Source organism: Salmo salar, chromosome ssa25 (assembly GCF_905237065.1).
Source record: "Salmo salar chromosome ssa25, Ssal_v3.1, whole genome shotgun sequence".
In the NCBI taxonomy this organism is placed as follows: Eukaryota; Metazoa; Chordata; class Actinopteri; order Salmoniformes; family Salmonidae; genus Salmo; species Salmo salar.
In genome coordinates this window covers 10,198,003-10,222,322 of record NC_059466.1, presented here as the reverse complement: position 1 = coordinate 10,222,322, position 24,320 = coordinate 10,198,003, and the positions used below count along the sequence as shown (strand labels likewise).

Sequence of the window (24,320 nt, the reverse complement as noted above, 5' to 3'; positions counted from 1 at the left end):
CGCCAAACCGGTCATGCTGGAGGATGTTGCAGGGAGCAGAACGTTCTCCACGGCGTCTCCAGACACTGTCACGTCTGTCACGTGCTCAGTGTGAACCTGCTTTCATCTGTGAAGAGCACAGGGCGCCAGTGGCGAATTTGCCAATCTTGGTGTTCTCTGGCAAATGCCAAACGTCCTGCACGGTGTTGGGCTGTAAGCACAACCCCCACCTGTGGACGTCGGGCCCTCATACCACCCTCATGGAGTCTGTTTCTGACCGTTCGAGCAGACACATGCACATTTGTGGCCTGCTGGAGGTCATTTTGCAGGGCTCTGGCAGTGCTTCTCCTGCTCCTCCTTGCACAAAGGCGGAGGTAGCGGTCCTGCTGCTGGGATGTTGCCCTCCTACGGCCTCCTCCACGTCTCCTGATGTACTGGCCTGTCTCCTGGTAGCGCCTCCATGCTCTGGACACTACGCTGACAGACACAGCAAACCTTCTTGCCATAGCTCGCATTGATGTGCCATCCTGGATGAGCTGCACTACCTGAGCCACTTGTGTGGGTTGTAGACTCCGTCTCATGCTACCACTAGAGTGAAAGCACCGCCAGCATTCAAAAGTGACCAAAACATCAGCCAGGAAGCATAGGAACTGAGAAGTGGTCTGTGGTCCCCACCTGCAGAACCACTCCTTCATTGGGGGTGTCTTGCTAATTGCCTATAATTTCCATCTGTTGTCTATTCCATTTGCACAACAGCATGTGAAATTTATTGTCAATCAGTGTTGCTTCCTAAGTGGACAGTTTGATTTCACAGAAGTGTGATTGACTTGGAGTTACATTGTGTCGTTTAAGTGTTCCCTTTATTTTTTTGAGCAGTGTATGAACTTTATCGAGCAAAACATACAGGTATTGTGTAACATGAAGTCCTATGAGTGCTTTCTGATGATGATCAAAGGTTAGTGCTTAATTTTAGCTTTATTTCTGGTTTTTGTGATGCTTCTCCTTGCTTGGAAAATGGCTGTGTGGTTTTTCTTGTCAAGGTGATGTGCTAACATAATTTAATGCTATGCTTTCTCCATAAAGCCTTTTTGAAATCGGACAATGTGGTTGGATTAACGAGAATCTTATCTTTAAAATGGGATATAATAGTTCTATGTTTGAGAAATTTGAATTATGAGATTTTTGTCGTTTTGAATTTGCCGCCCTGCTATTTCACTGGCTGTTGAATAGTGTGTCCCGCAGGTGGGACGGTCACGTCCCACATACCCAAGAGAGGTTAAATAAAAGGTAAAAAAAAAAAAAAACTTACCTGTCTAGAAAGGAGTGACTCGCGGAGTAGTCTTTGGTCGCCGATCGGCTGCCGTAGAATGACGTGGGCTGAAGTGGCGCCTGGACCAGTGAAACTGTTGGCAAAGCCAGACAGTTATCAGACGTGTACATGACACTGCAACAAAAATTCCTCATGGGGACAATAAAGTCAGTAAAGTCAAGTAAAGACAGGGCGTCTGGAGACGCCACTGTTCTAGTCTGGAGAAGGACATCCCACTTTGTATGTGTACCAGACTGACTGAGGGTCTTCACCTGAGCTACGGTTCTCCTCCGCCTGTTTCAGCTTGTCTTTGCAGCTCAGCAGAAATTTCCTGGAGGGGTCCGACGTGGCCTTGTTGTTGCTGATATAAAGAAAGATTAAAGAAACAGTTTAAATTAAGTGGAGCACAATGGTTTCACTACCATTGCCCCTAATTTATTTCCCATGGTATAATAGTGTTCATATCCCAGTAATGGTAGCAGTGTTTGGTGCATTCCTGGTCAATAACGGTCAGTGGACTACGAACATGACATTTTCATAGGACAGCATATCAATTCCTAAATTGACAGGAAGGGATGCGAAATCAACCCAAAACTTTGCTTGGTAGAGTAACAGAATGCCTTCGTCATACCTGGATGAGTCATTCTCCTTGGGGTAGTCCTCAGTCAGGTCACAGTCAAAGATGTGGAGTCTCTTCCTCTTCTCATTCCTGAGGGGGCAAACACAGCATTAAGAGTGGTTACGAGACCAATAAATACAAAAAGACTAATGCCACTGTCAAGTGAAGAAATGTTCTCTCAGGGGAAAGGCTAGTGAGAGGGGAGGAGATTTGGGACAGAGGTTGCGTTGCAAAGTGGTCCTGTGACTCATTTGGTAGAGCATTGCGATTACAACGCCAAGAGTTGTGGGTTCGATTCCCGTTGGGGCCACACGTAAAATGTATGCACGCATTACTAAGTCGCATTGGATAAAAGCGTCTGCTAAATGACATGCAGTGAGTTCCAAAAGTATTTGGACAGTGATTTTTTGGGGGGGGGTTGTTTTAGCTCTGTACTCCAGCACTTTGGATTTGAAATGTTGCAATGACTATGAAGGTTAAAGTTTAGACTGTCAGCTTTAATTTGAGGGTATTTCATCAAGGGTTGGAACCGGTTCAGTAAACAGAACAGAAAACCGGAAAATAACATTTGTTAAGGAACAGAATAAGAACGAAAGTGATCTTTACTGTTCCAGAACAGAACCGTTATTTTAAAAGCATGGGAACCGGTTAATAACATTGTTACATAATTTCCCCCCCAGTCCATTGTCTGCCAGCCAGCTGAAAATCTGTAGCCTACCGATATTACAAGCGTGATTCAGAAGATAGGGAGAGAGATTTCTCATGAGAAGAATGATAGGTGAAGTAATTTAATGTGGAGCTAAAAAAAAGACGAGTTAAGAGGTTTAAAAAGGAACAGAAAGAACTATATAAAACAGTACTTTATTTTGGTTGAAACCGGTTCAGAACAACCAGAACAAACGGCTCACCTGATATGGATGAACATACCCTCAAATTAAAGCCGACAGTCTGCACTTTAACCTCGGGCATTGTATCATTTCAGTTCTGGAGTACAGAACCATAACAACAAAAAAGGTGTCGCTGTCCAAATACTTTTGGTCCTCACTCTGTGTGTGTATGTACCATATTCATTACACCACCAGTCCCTCCATTTTAAATCTGTGAGGGGGGAGAATGCAAGAGCACACTTCGGGAGTGTGCTGGAGAATCAGGACGGAGCCCGAGTGCTTCATCTACCTGGGTGGTGGGGGACGTGTGTCTGTAGGAGGGAATGACTACCTGGTCTCAGACAGCCCACTGCGGGCAGGTGTGGAGGTCACTCTGCTGGGGCTACCCAGGGGCTTGCGGGTCATCGTCTCCTCCCTGTTGTCCACAATGGGTCGCCTGGGTGTTGTCTTGAGACAGAGGCAGAGTTTAAGTTGATGAGCTTGTCAGAGGTACTTAGTGTGGTTTTAAATGACAGGTGTATTCTAAACGCAATTATTTACCTGTCGTTCTCCAGGCGGACTAGTCTCATTCTTTACGGATCGATTCCCGAGCACACCAAAGCTGGCACTTCCCTGGGAGGTCTTTAGAACTACCAGAAAACAACACTTACTATCCAGCAGAGGGACTGGTCCACAGTAAATCACGCTGCAACTTGAAGAAAGAGCTTACTTTTTTTTTTTTTATGACTTAATGATCTACAATTTTCAATAGATTGTTACCGGTTGATTTTCCATGCTTCAGCTTTTCAAGGTATTCTTTCATTTTCTCAGCCACAACAGGGGGAACTCTCTCAAGGGTGACTATGCTGTCATCCTTCAGAGTCACCACAATTCGTCTCATAGTGTGTATGGGCTGCATCACGACATTATTCACATTATGGTTGAGCTGAAAGCATACAAATATATAATGAACATATACATTCAGACTGCCTTAACATACACAATTTCTCAGCTATTCAAGTCCAATGTAAGCATGCAATTTTGTTACGTGAAATGAGCACGTATGGGGGAAAACACTATTATACAATACCTGGAAACTTTTGGCTGCACCACCGGCACTAAACTTCAGGCACAGGTTGACTTTGTTATCCTTCTCAAGAACCTCAAAGGTCCCCTCCTTCCATCGAGTGGTGCCCACATCTATGCTGTTGTAGCGGATCTTGACAACAGCACCGCTGGAGAGTTTGGGCACTGCGACTGCCATTGGTGACTGTCAGGGTGGTGCTCTCCAAAATAACCTTAACGGACAGGAAAAGTAGAAGGACATATTCTTTAAATATATAGTGGCAAGAAAAAGTATGTGAACCTTTTGGAATTACATGGATTTCTGTATAAAAATTGGTCATAACATTTGATCTGTTCATCACAACAATAGGAAAACAGTGTTTTTTAACACACAAATTGTATTTTTATTGTCTATATTGAATATATTTAAACAATCACAGAGTAGGTTGAAAAAGTATGTGAACCCCTAGGCTAATGACTTAGATTAGATTGGAGATGTTGGTTAGAGCTGCCTTGCCCTATAAAAAAACTCACAAAATTTGAGTTTGCTATTCACAAGAAGCATTGCCTGATGTGAACCATGCCTCGAACAAAAGAGATCTCTGAAGACCTAATATTAGGAATTGTTGACTTGCATAAAGCTGGAAAGGGTTCAAAAGTATCTCTGAAAGCCTTTATGTTCATCAGTCCATTAATGGAGAAAGTTCAGCACTGTTGCTACTCTCCCTAGGAGTGGCTGTCCTGCAAAGGTGACTGCAAGAGCACAGAGCAGAATGCTCAATGAGGTTAAGAAGAATCCTAGAGTGTCAGCAAAAGACTAACAAAAATCTCTGGAACATGCTAACATCTCTGTTGACGAGTCTACAATACGTAAAACACTAAACAAGAATAGTGTTCATGGGAGGACAATGCTGTCCAAAAAAACATTGCTGCAAAAGAGCACCTGGAGGTTCCATAGCGCTACTGGCAAAATATTCTTCAGACAGATGAAACTACAGTTGAGTTGTTTGGAAGGAAAACACAACACTATGTGTGGAGAATAAAAAAAAAAGGCACAGCACACCAATATCAAAACCTCATCCCAACTGTAAAGTACAGTGGAGGGAGCATTATGGTTTGGGGCTGCTTTGCTGGACAGCTTGCCATCATTGAAGGAAAAATGAATTCCCAAGTTTATCAAGACATTTTGCAGGAGAATGTAAGGCTCTCTGTCCGCCAATTGAAGCACACCAGAAGTTGGGTGATGCAACAGGACAATGACCCAAAACACAGAAGTCAACAACAGAATGGCTTCAACAGAAAAAAATACGCTTTCTGGAGTGGACCAGTCAGTCCTGACCTCAACCCGATCGAGATCCTGTGGCATGACCTCAAGAGAGCGGTTCACACCAGACATCCCAAGAATATTGCTGAACTGAAACAGTTTTGTAAAGAGGAATGGTCCAAAATACCTCCTGACCGTTGTGTTAAGTTCATGTTTTAAGTATCCCTATATTTCTGTTATTACGGGGCTATCACTCAGTCAAGAGTGCGCCTGCGCAGGAAGTCTTGGGGTTGATGGACCTAGCCTAGAGTGGAATGGCTACCTTGTAGTGCGTTCATATGGTATAGTAAACTTTGTTAAACTGGAACCTTGTCGTTGTGTCATTTCGAGTTAACACGTTGTGCCAGTCTGATCCGCAACTACAGAAAACGTTTTCTTGAGGTTATTGCTGCCAAAGAAGGGTCAACCAGTTAGTAAATCCAAGGGTTCACATACTTTTTCCACCCTGCACTGTGAATGTTTAAAAGGTGTGTTAAATAAAGACATGAAAACATATAATTGTGTGTTAGTTTAAGCAGACTGTCTATTGTTATGACTTCGATGAAGATCAGATCAAATTTTAATGACATTTATGGAGAAATCCAGGTAATTCCAAAGGTTCACATATTTTTTCTTGCCACTGTATTAGTGCTGAACGATTAGTGCTTTTTGAAGTCGGTTCCGTCCAAAAATAAATCATGTTTTCAATTTCAGCTTCGATTGTTTTTTAAACAAATGCTGTAACAGAATAAAACAATTGATGGTAGAGACAGCCAATTACTAACACTTACTAGGCTCGAGCCATAATTTATTAATATTACTTTACTTAAATAACAATGTGGGTAGTCTATATCACATATTTGTTTTTAGTATTATGATGGCTTTATCATTTATTAATAAAACCCCAAATGATGGTAGTGACTGCCCATTACTGCATATCACTTAATAAACCATCTTTATTCACATTACTAAACTAAAATATTTCAGTTGTGTATATTATTTGATTACTTATTATTTTATTCAAAGTCATCTCATCTGTGCTCAGGCAGTAGCAGCCAGAAAGCCATCTATCTCTGTGCTCCCCAAGGAGTCATCCTTCACCACTCCCATCCCCAGGTGCTATCATTTGTTGACTTCTGTAACCGTAAAAGCCTTGGTTTCATGCATGTTAACATTAGAAGCCTCCTCCCTAAGTTTGTTTTATTCACTGCTTTAGCATACACCGCCAACCCGGATGTCCTAGCCGTGTCTGAATCCTGGCTTAGGAAGGCCACCCAAAAATCCACATTCTTCCATCCACAACATTAACCAACAAGATAGAACTGACAAAGGGGGTGTAGTTGCAATCTACTGCAGAGATAGCCTGCAGAGTTCTGTCATAGTATCCAGGTCTGTGCACAAACAATTCGAGCTTCTTCTGTTAAAAATCCATCTTTCCAGAAACAAGTCTCTCACCATTGATTCTTGTTATAGACCACCTCTCAGCCCCCAGCTGTGCCCTGGACACCATATGTGAATTGATTGGCCCCCCATCTATCTTCAGAGTTTGTACTGTTAGGTGACCTAAACTGGGATATGATTCACACCCCGGCCATCCTACAATCTAAACTAGATGCCCTCAGTCTCACACAAATGATCAAATGAACCTACCAGGTACAACCCTAAATCCGTAACCATGTGCACCCTCATAGATATCATCCTAACCAACTTACCCTCCAAATACACCTCTGCTGTCTTCAACCAGGATCTCAGCGATCACAGCCTCATTGCCTGCGTCCGTAATGGGTCCACGGTCAAACGACCACCCCTCATCACTGTCAAACGCTCCCTAAAACACTTCAGCGAGCAGGCCTTTCTAATCGACCTGGCCCGGGTATCATGGAAGGATATTGACCTCATCCCGTCAGTAGTGGATGCCTGGTTGCTTGTTTAAAGTGCTTTCCTCACCATCTTAAATAAGCATGCCCCACTCAATTAAAAAAAAACTAAGAACAGATATTGCCCTTGGTTCACCCCAGACTTGACTGCCCTTGACCAGCACAAAAACATCCTGTGGTGTACTACATTAGCCTCGAATAGCCCCTGCGATATGCAACTTTTCAGGGAAGACAGCAACCAATATACACAGGCAGTTAGGAAAACTAAGGCTAGCTTTTTCAAAACAGAAGTTTGCATCCTGTAGCACTAATTCCAAAAACTTATGGGACACTAAAGTCCATGGAGAATAAGAGCACCTCCTCCCAGCTGCCCACTGCACTGGGCCTAGGAAACACTGTCACCACCGATAAATCTACGACAATTGATAATTTCAATAAGCATTTTTCTACGACCCGCCATGCTTTCCACCTGCCTACCCCACCCCAGCCAACAGCTCTGCACCCCCTGCAGCAACTTGCCCAAGCTCCCCCCACTTCTCCACCCAAATCCAAACAGCTGATGTTCTGAAAAAGCTGCATCCCCACAAAATCAGCTGGGCTAGACAATCTGGACCCTCTCTTTCTAAAATTATCTGCCGAAAATGTTGCAACCCCTATTACTAGCCTGTTCAACCTCTTTCGTATCGTCTGAGATCCCCAAAGATTGGAAAGCTGCCGCGGTCATCCCCCTCTTCAAAGGGGGAGACATTCTAGACCTATATCCATCCTGCCCTTCTAAAATCTTCAAAAGCCAAGTTAAAACAGATCACAGACCATTTTGAATCCTACCATACCTTCTCCACTATGCAATCTCATTTCCGAGCTGGTCATGGGTGCACCTCAGCCACACTCAAAGTCCTAAACGATATCATAACCTCCATCGATAAAAGACAATACTGTGCAGCCGTATTCGTCGACCTGGCCAATGACTGCCTCGCCTAGTTCACCAACTACTTCTCCGATAGAGTTCATGTGTTTTTTTTGGTCATCTAAAATAACCCTAATTTATAAGGCAGTTCTTATTTGATTAATGGTGGTCGGACCCATCTATGTGAATCTAGCCACAATATTGGACTTTGCGGTTAGCCTTCAAAATAAAAGTATGTCATTGACAGTGATGCAAATTAATACAAATAGTAGAATTATGCCATAATTAAATAGATCATGCTAGTCGAGGTTGGAATGTGATATAAATTCAACAAAAGAAAGTGTTAATTTGACAAATTTGTGGAAATCACACCGGACGTAATTGACTTTTGAATAGCATTGGGGCACACTTATTTCACTGTACAGCCTTACCCCATGTCATTGATCCACAGGTATCAGTCTACTCAATGACACCCAGAGAACATTAGCGTCATAGCTCTTATTGCGGGACTTTGAAACAACTGTGAATTGAGCCACATTTATTGTCAACCTATGTGTATTGAACACTATTCCAAAGGATAAATACTGCGTGGATGTTTTAGAGTCTGATAACTCTGAGGACGTTGGGAAAAAATATCTTGGGTATTGAGTAGACTGATACCCCATTTCATTGATCCCCAATCCTTAGGTAAAGCTGTACAGTGCAATATGAATGTCAATACACACAATAGGCTGACTGGGGAGGTGATTTCACCGAGTATACTGATACCCCATTTCGTTGCCTCACATTCCAACCTTGTTTAACACTTTCTAAATATGGCATGATTCCACCAATTGTAACCCTCTGCATCACTTTCAAATAGGTACTTTTATTTTGAAGGAAAACCGCAAATTCCACTACTGCGCCTAATCCTTATTGTGGCTAGCTTCACAACAAATAACCAGGTCCGGTCGAGCTTCACTAGCCAGATGAAGCTAGCTGGCTGCTTATAACATTAGCTTTGGGCAACAGGGTTAAATAGCTTGCTAGCTATTTATGTTCATGAACTGAAGTTCAATAAGTGAACAACAAGTGGCTACCTAGCTAATACTTACAAGGATTCCTAAATCATTGCTAAAAATAATTAAAATGACCAGTTTCTACTGGTCATTGTTTTCAGGCTAGCTATGTACCAAGCTAAAGCTAGCTAGCTAGCTAGCTACCCCAGAAGTTGCGGTCGAACAAATAATGTTTTATTACCAACGCGGTATTGTAAACACATCGTTGGCTTGTTCACAGACTTTTTTTGTACAGCTTTGACAGTGCTACAGATAGTAGTGGTGGCGCTTGGCTTGCACGTGCAAATTCAGAACACACAACATTCTATAATAGAACTGTGTTATTTGAAGTGCATCTTTTTTGACACGCAAAGACCCAAACGGCGTTCCATAGTACAGTTGAAGTCGGAAGGTTACACCTTAGCCAAATACATTTAAACTCAGTTTTTCACAATTCCTGACATTTAATCCTAGTAAAAATTCCCTGTTTTAGGTCAGTTAGGATCATCACTTTATTATAAGAATATGAAAGTCAAAATAATAGAAGAGAGAATGATTTATTTCAGCGTTTATTTCTTTCATCACATTCCCAGTGGTTCAGAAGTTTACATGCACTCAATTAGTATTTGGTAGCCTTGCCTTTAAATTGTTTAACCTCTCTGGGGTAGGGGGCAGTATTTTGACATCTGGATGAAAAGCGTGCCCAAAGTTAACTGCCTGTTACTCAGGCCCAGAAGCTAGGATATGCATATAACTCGTAGATTTGGATAGAAAAGACGAAAGTTTCTAAAACTGTTAAAATAATGTCTGAGTATAACAGGCAAAACCCCGAGGACAAACCATCCACCCCCCCCCCAAAAAAAAAAAAAAATGTTCTGTCATGTTTATTAGAATTATAATGCAATCCCAGATTGCAGTTCCTAGGGCTTCCACTAGACGTCAACAGTCTTTAGAAAGAGTTTCAGGCTTGTTTTTGGAAAAATGACCTAGAATTTGTAGTTTTTCTAAGTGGTTCCCATTTTGGCTGTAGTGTTTTCATGCGCGTGGATGAGAGCGCGTTCTTTGTTGTTCATCTCCAGTAAAGACAATAACGATTCTCCGTCTTAAATTTGATCGTTTATTTACATATTAGGGTACCTGAGGTTTGATTATAAACGTTGTTTTACTTGTTTGGAGAAGTTTATTGGTAACGTTTGGGATTCATTTTGTATGCGTTTTGAAGGAGGGAAACCGGTCGATTATTGAATGAAGCACGCCAGCTAAACTGAGTTTTTGGGGATATAAAGATGGACTTTATCGAACAAAAAAGGGCCATTTGTGATGTAGCTGGGACCTTTTGGAGTGCCAAAAGAAAAAGATCTTCAAAAAGGTAAGGCATTTATTATATCACCATTTCTTACTTTCGTGGCGCACCTGCCTGGTTGAAAAATGTTTCATGCTTCTGTATGCGGAGCGCTGTCCTCAAATAAATCTCATGGTGTGCTTTCGCCATAAAGCCTTTTCGAAATCTGACACAGCGGCTGGATTAACCTGTTGGGGCTAGGGGGCAGTATTTTCACGGCTGGATAAAAAAAAAACTTACCCGATTTAATCTGGTTACTAATCCTACCCAGTAACTAGAATATGCATATACTTATTATATATGGATAGAAAACACTCTAAAGTTTCTAAAACTGTTTGAATGGTGTCTGTGAGTATAACAGAACTCATTTGGCAGGCAAAACCCTGAGACAGATTCTGACAGGAAGTGGATACCTGATGTGTTGAATTACCTTTAAGCCTATGCCATTGAAACACACAGGGGCTGAGGAATGTTTTGGCACTTCCTATTGCTTCCACTAGATGTCACCAGCCTTTACAAAGTGTTTTGAGTCTTCTGCTGTGAGATCTGACCGAACAAGAGCCATGGAACGATGATGGCCCATTAGACACCTGGCGCGTGAGGTCATGTTGGGTACCCTCGTTCCAATACGTTTTAAAAGAGAACGCATTCGTCCACCTTGAATATTATTCATGTTCTGGTTAAAAAGGCACTAATGATTTATGCTATACAACGTTTGACATGTTTGAACGAACGTAAATATATTTTTTCCCCTCGTTCATGAAGCGAAGTCCGGCTGGCTTAGATCATGTGCTAACAAGACGGAGATTTTTGGACATAAATGATGAGCTTTTTTGAACAAAACTACATTCGTTATGGACCTGGGATTCCTGGAAGTGACATCTGATGAAGAGAATCAAAGGTAATGGATTATTTACATAGTATTTTCGATTTTAGATCTCTCCAACATTGACGTCTAGTCTGTATCGCGACGCGTATTTTTCTGGGCGCAGTGCTCAGATTATTGCAAAGTGTGATTTCCCAGTAAGGTTATTTTTAAATCTGGCAAGTCGATTGCGTTCAAGAGATGTAAATCTATAATTCTTTAAATGACAATATAATATTTTACCAATGTTTTCTAATTTTAATTATTTAATTTGTGGCGCTGACTTGACTGCCGGTTATTGGAGGGAAACGATTTCCTGAACATCAATGCCATAGTAAAACGCTGTTTTTGGATATAAATATGAACTTGATAGAACTAAAAATGCATGTATTGTCTAACATAATGTCCTAGGAGTGTCATCTGATGGAGATTGTCAAAGGTTAGTGCATCATTTTAGCTGGTTTTATGGTTTTGGTGACACCTGTCTTTGAATTGACAAAACATTACACACAGCTATTGTAAATGTACTGTCCTAACATAATCTAAATTTATGCTTTCGCCGTAAAACCTTTTTGAAATCGGAAAACGTGGTTAGATTAAGGAGATGTTTATCTTTCAAAGAGTGTAAGATAGTTGTATGTTTGAAAAATTCGAATTTTGACATTTATTTGGTTTCAAATTTGCCACTCTTGAAATGCACCTGCTGTTGATGGGGTGCACCACGGGTGGCACGCTAGCGTCCCACATAGCCCCAAGAGGTTAACAAGGTAACCTTTATTTTGATGTATGACACTTGTATTTTCATGAATGTTAATATTTCTATTTCTGTAATTTGAATTTCGCGCTCTGCAATTTCACAGGAAGTTGTCGAGATGGGACGCTACCGTCCCACCTGCCCGTAAGAAGTTAACTTTGGTCAAACGTTTCATTTAGCCTTCCACAAGCTTCCCACAATAAGTTGGGTGAATTTTGGCCCATTCCTCCTGACAGAGCTGGTGTAACAGTCAGGTTTGTAGGCCTCCTTGCCCACACACGCTTTTTCACTTCTGCCCACAAATTTTCTATAGGATTGAGGTCAGGGTTTTGTGATGGCCACTCCAATACCTTGACTTTGTTGTCCTTAAGCCATTTTGCCTGAACTTTGGAAGTATGCTTGGGGTCATTGTTCATTTGGAACCAAGCTTTAAATTCCTGACTGGTGTCTTGTGATGTTGCTTCAATATATTCACATAATTTTCTTCCTCATGATGCCATCTATTTTGTGATGTGCACCAGTCCCTCCTGCAGTAAAGCATCCCAACAACATGATGCTGCCACCTCGTGCTTCACTGTTGGGATGGTGTTCTTTGGCTTGCAAGCATCCCCCTTTTTCCTCCAAACATAATGATGGTCATTATGGCCAAACAGTTCTATTTTTGTTTCATCAGACCAGAGGATATTTCTCCAAGAAGTATGATCTTTGTCCCGTGTGCAGTTACAAACCGTAGTCTGGCTTTTTAATGGCGGTTTTGGAGCAGTGGCTTCTTCCATGCTGAATGGCCTTTCAGGTTATGTCGATATAGGACTCGTTTTACTGTGGATATAGATACTTTTGTACCCGTTTCCTCCAGCATCTTCACAAGGTCCTTGCTGTTGTTCTGGGATTGATTTGCACTTTTGTGCGGATGTTTTTCAGTGGAACGGACTAGGAGACTAGTCAGGATCGAGGGAAAGATTAACGGAGTTAAGCACAAAAGAGATCCTTGATGAAAACCTGCTCCAAAGCGCTCAGGACCTCAGTCTGGGTGGGAATATGACCTCCCAGGCCCACCCTTGCCCAGTCATTGGAAATCCATAGATTAGGGCCTAATAAACTGATTTCAATTGACCGATTTCCTTATATGAACTGTAACTCAGTAAAATCTTCAAAATTGTTGCGTTTATGTTTTTGTTCAGTACAAGTATATGTTTTCAAAATACATACTGCCCCCTGCTCTTGTGACATGCTGATGAAGCCTGCCTTCTGCTGCCGTTTGATCCCACGTTCAAAACAACTGGGACTTTAGTGCATTCAAGACAACTGGGAAAAATCAATTTGAACGGTCATCCAAGACGGAATTCCAACTCAAGCCTCTTTCTAGAGCTCCGACATTCGATGTAAAGATCACTGACGTCATGTTTTGACTTCGTATTTTTCCGAGTTCCCAATTGTCTTGAAAGCACCACAAGATGCTGCAGAAGCAGCTCTTACGCTGTATGATAGATACAAAGCCTTTGAGTGGAAAATCTATCTGTATGCATGTGATAAATAAGATACATAACAAATATAGCCTACTGTCCACACGCGCCAAATTAATTCCACTAAATTATGCAAATTAACCTATAGACCGATAAGCACAACCAGTCAAATGTATTTCCTTCAATGAATAGGCTAAAAAGCATTATTTCGCAATGGGATTTTTTTCCCCTTCTCCCGGACAATTAGCAGGTGGCAATATTATTTAGCGGCTTTTCTAAAAAATAAAAATATCTGACAAAAGCCAGCTATTATCGGCTAGGAAACCTTCAGGTGGCACAGGGTTGGGTGTATTATTTGGGCTACTGAATACAGCATAACTGATACATACAGCCCAACTGTTAATAATTGGTAACACTGCTTTTTGTTCATGATCATGTAATCCAGAATATATGTATTCTGTTACCAACCACTGGTGTTTGCGCACGCATGCACTTGGGCGGCACATTACTCCTCAGTGTAGACTCCCAGTTCTGCATAATATGACCACCTGACTTTAAATTAATGGGTTTCACATGTTGTATTTCTTTAAAATTCTGTATAGACTAATTAACATATTATATTACATATCTAATTTGCACAAAGTCATAAAGTTTACTTTCATAAATTGTTCCAATTGTTACAACTCAGTTTTGCATAAAGAATTTAATATTGGTTAATAATATGACCATCGTACCTTAAATTGGGCTTAATTTAACAGTAATTATTTTGTATAATATTGCAAATTCATGTCATTTAAAAAAATGGTGTTCATCAGCCCGGACTGTCATAACAAAATGGCCACCCTATCTTCAGATATTGGACAAAAGGTATTGAATTTGAGACTCAAGACAGGTGATTTGATGCTTTATTGTCGACAAGAGATTATCAATGACCTGTCCGCGACCTTTGAGCTTTTCCGATCAATTGAAAACAAAACATCTCAGCAATAGTAAGTCCTATCCTCATGAAATAAATTGTTCCGTGTTCCTGAAAAGCAGCTCTACAACATGAAATACTTAGTATAACACCAGAACCAAAGTAGAATTTACCCCTAACACCCTAATTATGGCTAAAGTTGCAAGCATAGGTAACGTTATTGTTATGTTTGTTCCTTATATAATGACAAACCGGGGCGTAGGTTTAACTACTTTTAATGAACATATACTTCAGCTAGAAAACTCCATGTTTAGCCATGCAAGGCGTTCTTCAACCCTCCGCTTCCCGCATAGCCTGCTGGGTAACGTAGTCTAAATGTTATTAACACATACATCTCTTTCCTTTAAAAGAAAAAAAACTACTTTTCTATGTAACTACACGTCACATCACATTTGTTTACTCAACCTGCAATTCAATTCACATTCAGTCCAGATGCCCCTTTTTGTATTTTTTAGCAATTCTCAATAAGCCTTTCAGGTGCTCTGACAGTCCTTTTTGGTCGTTCTGCTGAAGTGCTTCCTGAAACAGTTGGACAGCGTTCATTGTCAGTCAGGGTGTTCTGACTGAATTGTCCATTTCTAAAGACATTTGACGCTTCAGCAGTATCCTCCAGATGATCCTCAGTCCCTTGAGTGAATGGCTGAAGCCGTGGATCACAACTGAGACGAACAGAGTGGATCTATGCTCCGTTTGGATCTCATAGGATCTTCTCTCTGCACACACCCTTGCTGCATCCAGGTTCCTGTAGTGATGTCTGAGTCGTACATGATCTCCAGGTTTCAGTTCAGGTAAGTGTCTTTCACTTTTGTTGTGTCGCTGTTTTTGTTTGTCTTTCTGTTTTTCCTTTGCGAGCACCTCTGGGTGTTAGCAAGTCCTCATGGATGGGTAGGTTGGTTCTGATGCGACGTCACAACATTTGTACAGGTGAAAGTCCGTTCTGCAGCGGTGCGCTGCGGTAGATCAGATTTTTTAGGAAATCCTCCTTTCCATCGTGTGCCCTTTTCATCAGACCTTTGACAATTTTGACTGAACTCTCTGCTAAGCCATTGGACCTTGGGTAGTTGGGGCTGGAGGTGTTGTGTCGGAATCCCCAGTCGTTAGCGAACGATCGGAATTCGGAACTTGAAAACTGCTGGCCATTGTCCGAGTACAGTTCAGACGCAACCCCATGTCTTGCAAAGACTGATTTCAGGTAGGTGATTACAGCTTTGCTGGAGGTAGTTGGCAGTGTTGCTACTTCAGGGTAGTTTGAGTAGTAGTCGGTACCAACAACGTGACTTTTGCCATTGCAGTCAAAAAGGTAAACTCCAACTTTGTAGTAGGGTCTGTTGGGTACTGGATGAGGCATTAGCGTCTCTGCTTGCTGCTTTGGCCTGTAGGTCAAACATTGTTCACATGAAGCAGTGGCCTGGCTGATTTCCTGGTTCATTCTTGGCCAGTACATTACTTCTCGTGCTCGTCGTTTGCATTTTTCCTCACCCAAGTGGCCCTTGTGTATTTTCTGTAGCATTTCTTCGCGTAGTGTCATGGGAATGACAATCTTGTTGCCTTTGAACACTATGTCATCTACAACGGTGAGCTCTGCTCTGTACATCCAGTAATCCTGTATTCTCCTTGGACAGTTGTTTTTCCTGTGCGGGCCATCCTATCAGTGTTGTTTCTTTCAACTCTGTCATTGTTTGGTCAGCTGCGGTCTCTCTTTTGATCTGCTCCATTCTCTCAGAAGACACAGGAAGCGATGCTACGATCATGTCGACGTAGGCCTGAATCTCAGTGTTTTTCTGTGTGTCGATGCTCTCCTTGTCGACTGCTCAAGAAAGAGTGTCGGCGGCGAACATGAACTTTCCCGGGGTATAGATCATCTTCACATCATACTTTTGCAGTCTGAACAACATTCTCTGGATTCTCATTGGACAATCATTCAGTGGCTTAGACATGATTGACACCAATGGTTTGTGGTCGGTTTCTACTTCGAAGTCTCGTCCGTAGACGTATTGGTGAAACCTTTCGCATGTGTATGTGCTCGCCAGTAGTTCCTTCTCTATTTGTGCATACCTTGTCTCTGCGCCTGTCAAGGCTCTCAACGCATAAGCGACGGGTTGCCATGTGTTGTCATGCTGTTGCAGAAGAACTGCTCCCAGGCCAAACTGACGCTTCTGCAGAAGTCCTTGTGCTTTTCTCTGGATCATAGAACCTGAGCACTGGCTCTTCTGTGATTGTCTTCTTTAGGTTTTTGAAGCAGTTTTCCTGTTCATGGGACCATTCCATTAATTTTTCTGTTCCAGAAGACATCTGAGTGGAGCGGACTGTGCTGACAGTTGAGGTATGAACTTTGCAAGGTAGGTGATCATGCCCATGAAGCGTCTCACATCGTCCTTGTTCTTCGAGCGCTCCATGTTGTTGATGGCTGATGTTTTCCTCGGGTCTGGTTTGACCCCGTCCTCTGAAAGTACATCTCCCACGAAGGTAAGTGTTTTCACACCAAACTCGCATTTGTCCTTGTTTAGTTTTAGGTTCACTTTCCGTGTCAGGTCCAGCACTTGTCTCACTCTCGCATCGTGTTCTTCTTTTGTGGACCCCCAGACGATGTCATCCATCATAGTCTCCACTCCTGGAATGTGCTCGAAGATCATGTGGATTGTCTTGTGGTAGACATCTGGCGCTGAGAGAATGCCATATGGTAGACGAAGAAATCTGTACCTGCCTTCAGGTGTGTTGAATGTGCATAGCCTTGAGCTTGCATCATCTAGCTTCATTTGCCAGAATCCTGATGAGGCATCAAGCTTACTGAACCACTTTGCTCCAGCAAACTGTGACATTATCTCTTCTCTGGTTGGCAACTTGAAATGCTCTCTCTTGATTGCTTTGTTGAGATCTCTCGGGTCTAGACATATCCTGAGATCGCCGTTCTTTTTCACCACAATAACCAGTGAGCTTACCCAGTCTGTAGGTTCATCCATTTTTGTGATGACGTCCATCTTTTCCATGCGTCTGAGTTCCTCTTTGAGCTTTTTCCTCAGCGCAAATGGAACTTTTTGGCATGCATGCACAACTGGAGTAATTTTGTCATCAGTACATATTTTGTGTTCTCCTGGTAAACATCCAAGACCCTCAAACACATCCTCATACTCAGCCAGTACTAATTCTTGGTCATTTTCAGTCTGTGATGTCACTACATACACTCTTTTCAACAAATTGAGCTTTTCACATGCATTGATTCCTAGAATAGGCTGTACACTCTTTTCCACAATCAGCAGCTGTGCTCTGAACTGTTTTCCTTTGTGCTGTAAAGTTACTATGCAGCTACCTTTGACTGGTACGTTCTCCCCAGTATAACCACTAGTAACCTTAATTTTCCCGGGTGTATTTTGCTCTTCACCGTCAGTGTTTTGTAGTCATCCAGCAACAACAGGTTTACCTGTGCTGCAGTATCAAGCTTGAATGGTATTATAGTTTCTTTCACAGTCAATGGCACAATCCATTCAGCATTTACTGCATTGCATATTTCCACAGAATCAACAAAGAATTCTTCCATCTCCTCAACTGTGTGAACCTTTCTTTGTAGCCTCAGCTTTGTAGCATTTTGAGAAATTATGATTTTTTTCCCCACAGTTGTTACATGATTTGCCATATGCAGGGCATTGTTTTGGCTTGTGGATAAATCCACATTTTCCACATGTAGTGTTTTGATTTCTCTCTTTTGCTTGTTTTTGTTTTGTAAGGCGTTGTGTGTGGTACTCCTCTCTTTTTATTGCATACACTGACATCTCATCCCTGCACAGCTCTTTAGCTTGTGCTCTGGTGGTTTCAGCTGCTCGACACATTCACTGCTTTATCCAAAGTTAAATCTTGCTCACGCAGCAATCTCTCCTTGAGTCCATTATCAAGTATGCCACAGACTATCCTGTCTTTCACTAGTGAGACTTTCAGATTTTCAAATTCACACGTTTTGCTCAGTGTGTTCACCTCAGTCAAATACTGGTCAAAACTGACTGTTTCTGATCATGAGAGAAAAACGTGTATCTCTCAAACGTGACGTTCTGGCTTGGTACAAAGTACTCCTCAAATTTAGCCATTAGCACGGTCAATGTCAAGTTTGCCTCGTCTTGCTGAAAGCTATTGTAAATGTCCAATGCATCCTCTCCAATAATATGCAGAAAAATGGAAGCTTTCAATTTGTCATCATCTCCCCCTGCACCACTGGCTGCTAGGTAGATATTGAATCTCTGCTTGAAACGTTTCCAATTGTCAGCTAGATTGGCTGTTAACTGCATAGGAGTAGGAGGACTAAGCCTATCCATGACGAGAGAACAGGAACAGTGTCAATTTCTCTTACTTCAGTATGTTGCTAATCAACTTGCTCGTCAACAGATTCCAATGCAGCCTCGCTCTCGCTTGTTGCCCTCGCTCTTGCAAGCTAGCATCTTCGACTACTCACGTCACTTGACTCGTGGTAGAATGTTCAATTTTCGTCGCGGAAATGTGCAGAGTTACTCCTTTCTTTTCTCTCTCGTCATAGCGACTACCAATCTGACACCATGTTATGTTTGTTCCTTATATAATGACAAACCGGGGCGTAGGTGTAACTACTTTTAATGAACATATACTTCAGCTAGAAAACTCCATGTTTAGCCATGCAAGGCGTTCTTCAACCCTCCGCTTCCCGCATAGCCTGCTGGGTAACGTAGTCTAAATGTTATTAACACATAACACAGTTATTGGTAAATCTAATTGCTGAAATTTAGCTAACAAATTTAGTTGATTCGCATAGGGAACTAGCGTTAGATGGGCATGCTCTCAGATAGCTCTGTAAATGTAGGGTTTTAGCTGGATGTCAGAATAGTTTGCGATGTTAGCGTTAACGTTACCTGATTAATAATTGAACTGGCATAACGATGTTTAGCTACTGTAACGTTATGGAATCGATTGCATGAAAATATGATGAGTTTATAGATTCAACTGTATCATCTACTTGTTCAATGTGGATGGTCAGATCAGCTAGTTGATAGTCATAAGAATCCGACTAGACGTTAATTACTTCTCTAGTCGGATTTTGATGGCTAGTTAGCTTAACGTTCATGGGGGAGGACCCAACCATTACACGCGGGTCAGTTAACTAGCTAACGTTAACTGGTGTGATGAACCAGCGACTGTACAGCTAACGTTGGCTAGCTAACAAAACGGGGCCAACTGAATTTGATTAAATTAGATTGACGCCCCCTATCAACTCAGCAAAACACAACTGGATAGTTGCACATTGAACATAGAGTCTAGCCATGTTCCCCTGCACGATAGCTGGCTACTAAAAAGGGCGAAGATATAACGTTTGCTAGCTAGCTAACTTGCGTGTTTGCCATTTGATTGAGATGAAAACATCGTCTAAACTTAATTACAAGACAAGAAACACTTACCTGGATGAAATATCCCTTAACCGAAACGTTTAAAATATAATATAAAAAAATACAATATATATAAGTCCTAATGGAGTAGTAAATATTTTTTTGCCGGCATTCGGTGGCCCCAATATTATATTGTTGACAGTGTGGTCCACACACGACGTTTTCCTACGGTACTCGATGATGGCGGGAATGTGAAAATGTACAGCGGAAATGATATAGAGGAACCTAAGAGAATGATAGAGGCCTCTACTGGCCAAAAAGGTCATATTAGCATGAGCGTCGCCATTGCTGGCTTCTTCTACTTTGAGGAATTATGGTAGACTACAGCCTGCTGGTGTATTGCCGCCACCTACTGTAAATGGTAGTGAAACAAAAATATTCCATCGCGGAAAAGGGGGGAATCCTGACATTATACAAAATCCAACATTTTTATTAAAAACCCATTCTACTCCTTCAGTCACAATTCAAATAACTTCCCTACACAGGCATTGTAATGCCTCTGCTGTAAAATCCCAATGTCCCAAAAAACCCTCAGCCGCACTCACAACGATGCCTACTTCCTCAGCTTTTCCACCTTCTTTACATGCAACATTTCAGATTCCCTCTGTTGACCAAGGAATCATCTCTGGTGTCTCTACTCCTACTATCATTAGTTCTTCAACATCACTCCTTTCTTCCGCTCTTCTCAATGCCTCCGGATAGGAGACATGCTGGACAGCCCTTATTCTTGCCACCTCTGTCTCCTTCACCTTAACAGGACACTTCAGAAATTTGGCCGCATGTTCACTACCACAATTGCAGAATTTAGGCTCAGCTGGCATACGATACTCCTTCCTTCTACATACACTTGACACATGGCCATATAATTTGCATTTATTGACACAAAGAAAACGTATCATTATTCTCACCAATGCCAACTTACCCAATGCATCCACGATTTTTATAGAGACTTCAAACGGATCTCTCAGGTAACATTGATCCAAAACCCTTACTTGGCTTGGATTCCACTACCACTTTTCTTCTCTTATATCCTTTTGTATTTGCCATTGTAATCGAATAATTTTTTCCTCTCATCTCCACTAGACACGCCATCTGATTCAAACAAAACATCCGCTTCCTCCATTTCCCAACCTTGACCTTCAGGTACAGCTACCTCAGCCAAGTCCCCATTGCAGGCATCCACCATTTTAATGTAGTCAACTGGGTGGGACTTCCAACTTCATTGGCTGATCCCTCCTGGTGACCCTGTTGGAGTCATGTCCAGGAAGGATCAGCCAAATGTGAAGAAGAAAATGGACTACTTCAAAATGGAGATTGCCTCAATGGTGCTGCCCATGCTGTCGCAGACGCAAAACAGAGATACTTTTGAGCAGATGGGAATCTCAATGGGTCGTGCGGTGCATTCTGGAAAACTCAGACAAGGAGATCTCTTCTTCAAGGAATGGGAGTCAATTGGATGCTAGCACAAAAAGCCAACATGAGCATGAATTATGTAAACAAGAAGCTCAACATTACAAATCTTTTCCAGGATTTGAGATAATTAACTTTGAAATCGTAAAATTACATACTTTTCTCAACTCATTCCCTGACTTTTAGACGGGATTGCGTGACGATTAGTTTAGCGACCGCTTGGTGCAGCACGACAACATGAATGCAATTGGTCGACAGTCTGCTGGGCAGGGGGCGTTATATGATTCTCTATTAATTTCCAGCTGTGATTCTTATCTCCTCCTTTTCTAATATATCTGGCTATAATGGCACATATACAAAATTGAGTCCTCTATCTATCGTTATAACAAGAACACCTATCACAAGACCCTTTGCAAACACAAGCTCAGTGAAATCAGCATATTTTAGCTGCATTAAGTGCAAAAAGCTTAAAAATAAAAGTAGTTTGTTTACTTGAACACAAACACATTTTTTAGTAAATGTTGGCTGAGCATCTGGCAGCATTAAGGTCACATGAACATTCCACATGGCCCCCTGATTTTTAAAAACTTGGTTACAGGATTTTTTTTCTGATTTAAAATCACAAAAATATAGTTTAAAGTTACTTAAACATACATTTATTTAAAAAAAAAACGATATATTATTATGCTGGGAACTTGCTGTGTGTGGCCCCCCTCTTCTTGTGTTCTTTGGCCAGTGAAGGCGGGTCTTTGCGTATTCTCATTGTGGTTGATGTCCGGCATTGATTTGTGAAGTTGACGCTCCTCCACACATCTGTCCTGGTTGACTCCCACTTATGGATCTGAAAAGACAGTATAGACAGGACTGACAAAAATGTTGCTTATGCTTACACAGCCTCATATCTTTGATGATTGTCCCATCACTCTCTTCCTCCCTCCATCTCCCCTCCCTGTCAGGGTGCTACTTTCATACTAAAAAACATTTTGATGGACGAAACCTGGCAGGCGTACATGCCAGACATATGAACGCTTCTCTCATGTGGCAATGATTCTTGTAAATATGATTTGTTTCAGAAGGAGGTGTACTACTTTATGGCGTTTTTTTCCTTTGATGCCATGTCTTTGAAGTGGCCTTATGTGTCATCCCAAACTTGTTGTTTCTTCTATTTGTCTCCAGGGGGAAATGGTGCTGCAGTTCTCGAAGGAACCCTCTGCATGTCGGCTGAAACATCTTGTACGCTACCTTCGCCTCTCTGATAATCCAAGGTAAATAAAGAGTGGTAACAACACTAAAATGAACGCCAGTGGGTATAGGTTTATGCATTATGATGCCGTTAAAATGCATTGTAAGACTAACCATAAGCACGTATAACGCCCTTATAATGTGTTAGTATTTTCTCACAATGATTTTGCCTAAATAACAACTATTTTCAGTCTGTTGAAAATGTGCAGAATGTAAATAAATATATGAGAAATTTGAAAGGGTCAGTTTCCTTTGTTCTCTTGTGTCTTTATGTCCACTGAGAGGAGCTGTGCTATGAATGTTGTTTAAGCCAAGAGGTCACAGTGTCAGAGACAAATATGCTAGGACTGGAAAAAAGTTAAACCGATGTGACAGAAACTATACAGCTCTACAGTATAAGTTGTAATTGCCGCTTTCATGGCATTCTCGCTGAGACGTTGTCACAGTGCTCCCTAAATGCTTATGGAAGTGTTTGTGTTACATTTCAGCAGACACGCGTAATATGAGGTTTAACATTGATGTTATCAACAAGCACATCAACGTTGATGTCACAAATTGGCCATGTTTTAGACTAGCTAAAAAGCGTGTTGCTCCCGCAATTTTTGTACTCTCCTTGACAGAACAAGCAACTACAGGCTCTTTCTGGGAATGTTTTTCTTAAGTTTTTCTCTTAATCCATTTACTTGATTTCTTGAGGCCAGGCATCAACAGAAAGCTTGATACAATGAAGCGCAATTGTGTCAAAGGTAAAAAAGCTAAACAATTGTATGTACTACTGATACGTATTCCAAAACAAAGCCCCACTCTCAGTTGTTCAGCAAAAGCTGTTTACCTCCTTGAAATGTTGAAGGAATAACTGATATATTCTCTTGTATTGGAAATTGAGATTTCAAACTTAATTTCCGAGTTATCGTGAAATGATCTGGGAGCAATTTCTTGAAGTGCAATGTCATTATTGAATAGAAAAAAAGGTTTCCACTACCCCACTTGTGCATTTGCTTCAACAGTTTTTAGCCTACCATTTCCTCCATAGGTGCCATTACAAGGGACAATACAAGGGATTTTAATTTTGTTTATTGTGAGATTCACACCATTTGTAAATAAATTGGATCCCTAGAGGATCTCTGCTAAAATGTGTGTAGTGTTTTCAAGTGCCAACTAAACAAATGTTCTATCCACCTATCTGAAACGCTCAATGTTATGTTATTCTGAGTGTGCATTAGGAAAACTAGCATGACATTTGTAGATATTGAAAATGGATAATGATCAAAAGCAGTTCTGTAAAAAAAAAAAGAGTTTGATTGTAAAATAGTTATTCAAATGTTTCTAGTACAAGTAGGTTGCATTCTAGTTTCAAAGAGGCCATTAAACTTAACCATCAACCTCCAACCTCCAGGATTTTCCATGATATTGTTTTCCATATACATGTATACAAGAGCAAGGTTTGGTCCACAGGATGGTGGAATGATGCTTACGTAAAGTAGGTACCAATATAGTGTAAAATAATATATTTAAGCAATAAGGCACGGGGGGGGCAATATACCACGGCTAAGGGCTGTTCTTACGCACGACGCATCGCGGAGTACCTGGACACAGCCCTTAGCCGTGGTATATTGACCATATACCAGAAACCCCCGAGGTGCCTTAATTGCTATTATAAACTGGTGACCAATGTAATTAGAGCAGTAAAAATAAATGTTTTGTCATACCCGTGGTATACGGTCTGATATACCACGGCTGTCAGCCAATCAGCATTCAGAGCTCAAACCACCCAGTTTATAATAGAAAATAAACGCCGCAAACCATGGCTGCATGTGCAATAGACGTTAACTCATTGATGGGATAAGTACAGTAGGTATGGAAAGGATTGTCTGGGTATGTGAGAACTGGACTACTGTATGCCACTC

General features: G+C 41.5%; 1 protein-coding gene across 1 annotated transcript in view; it reads right to left on the bottom strand.

The window, feature by feature from the left end:
* LOC106586134 (ubiquitin carboxyl-terminal hydrolase 37) overlaps positions 1-19,960 on the bottom strand; it is a 34,077-nt gene extending 14,117 nt beyond the window's left edge. Inside the window, 8 exon segments of the mRNA XM_014173024.2 lie at positions 1,289-1,382; positions 1,561-1,649; positions 1,920-1,997; positions 3,126-3,241; positions 3,335-3,423; positions 3,554-3,719; positions 3,864-4,071; positions 19,774-19,960. Coding sequence (XP_014028499.2) covers positions 1,289-1,382; positions 1,561-1,649; positions 1,920-1,997; positions 3,126-3,241; positions 3,335-3,423; positions 3,554-3,719; positions 3,864-4,037 — 806 coding nt within the window. The 5' untranslated portion in view covers positions 4,038-4,071; positions 19,774-19,960.
* Positions 19,961-24,320: the final 4,360 nt, after the last annotated feature.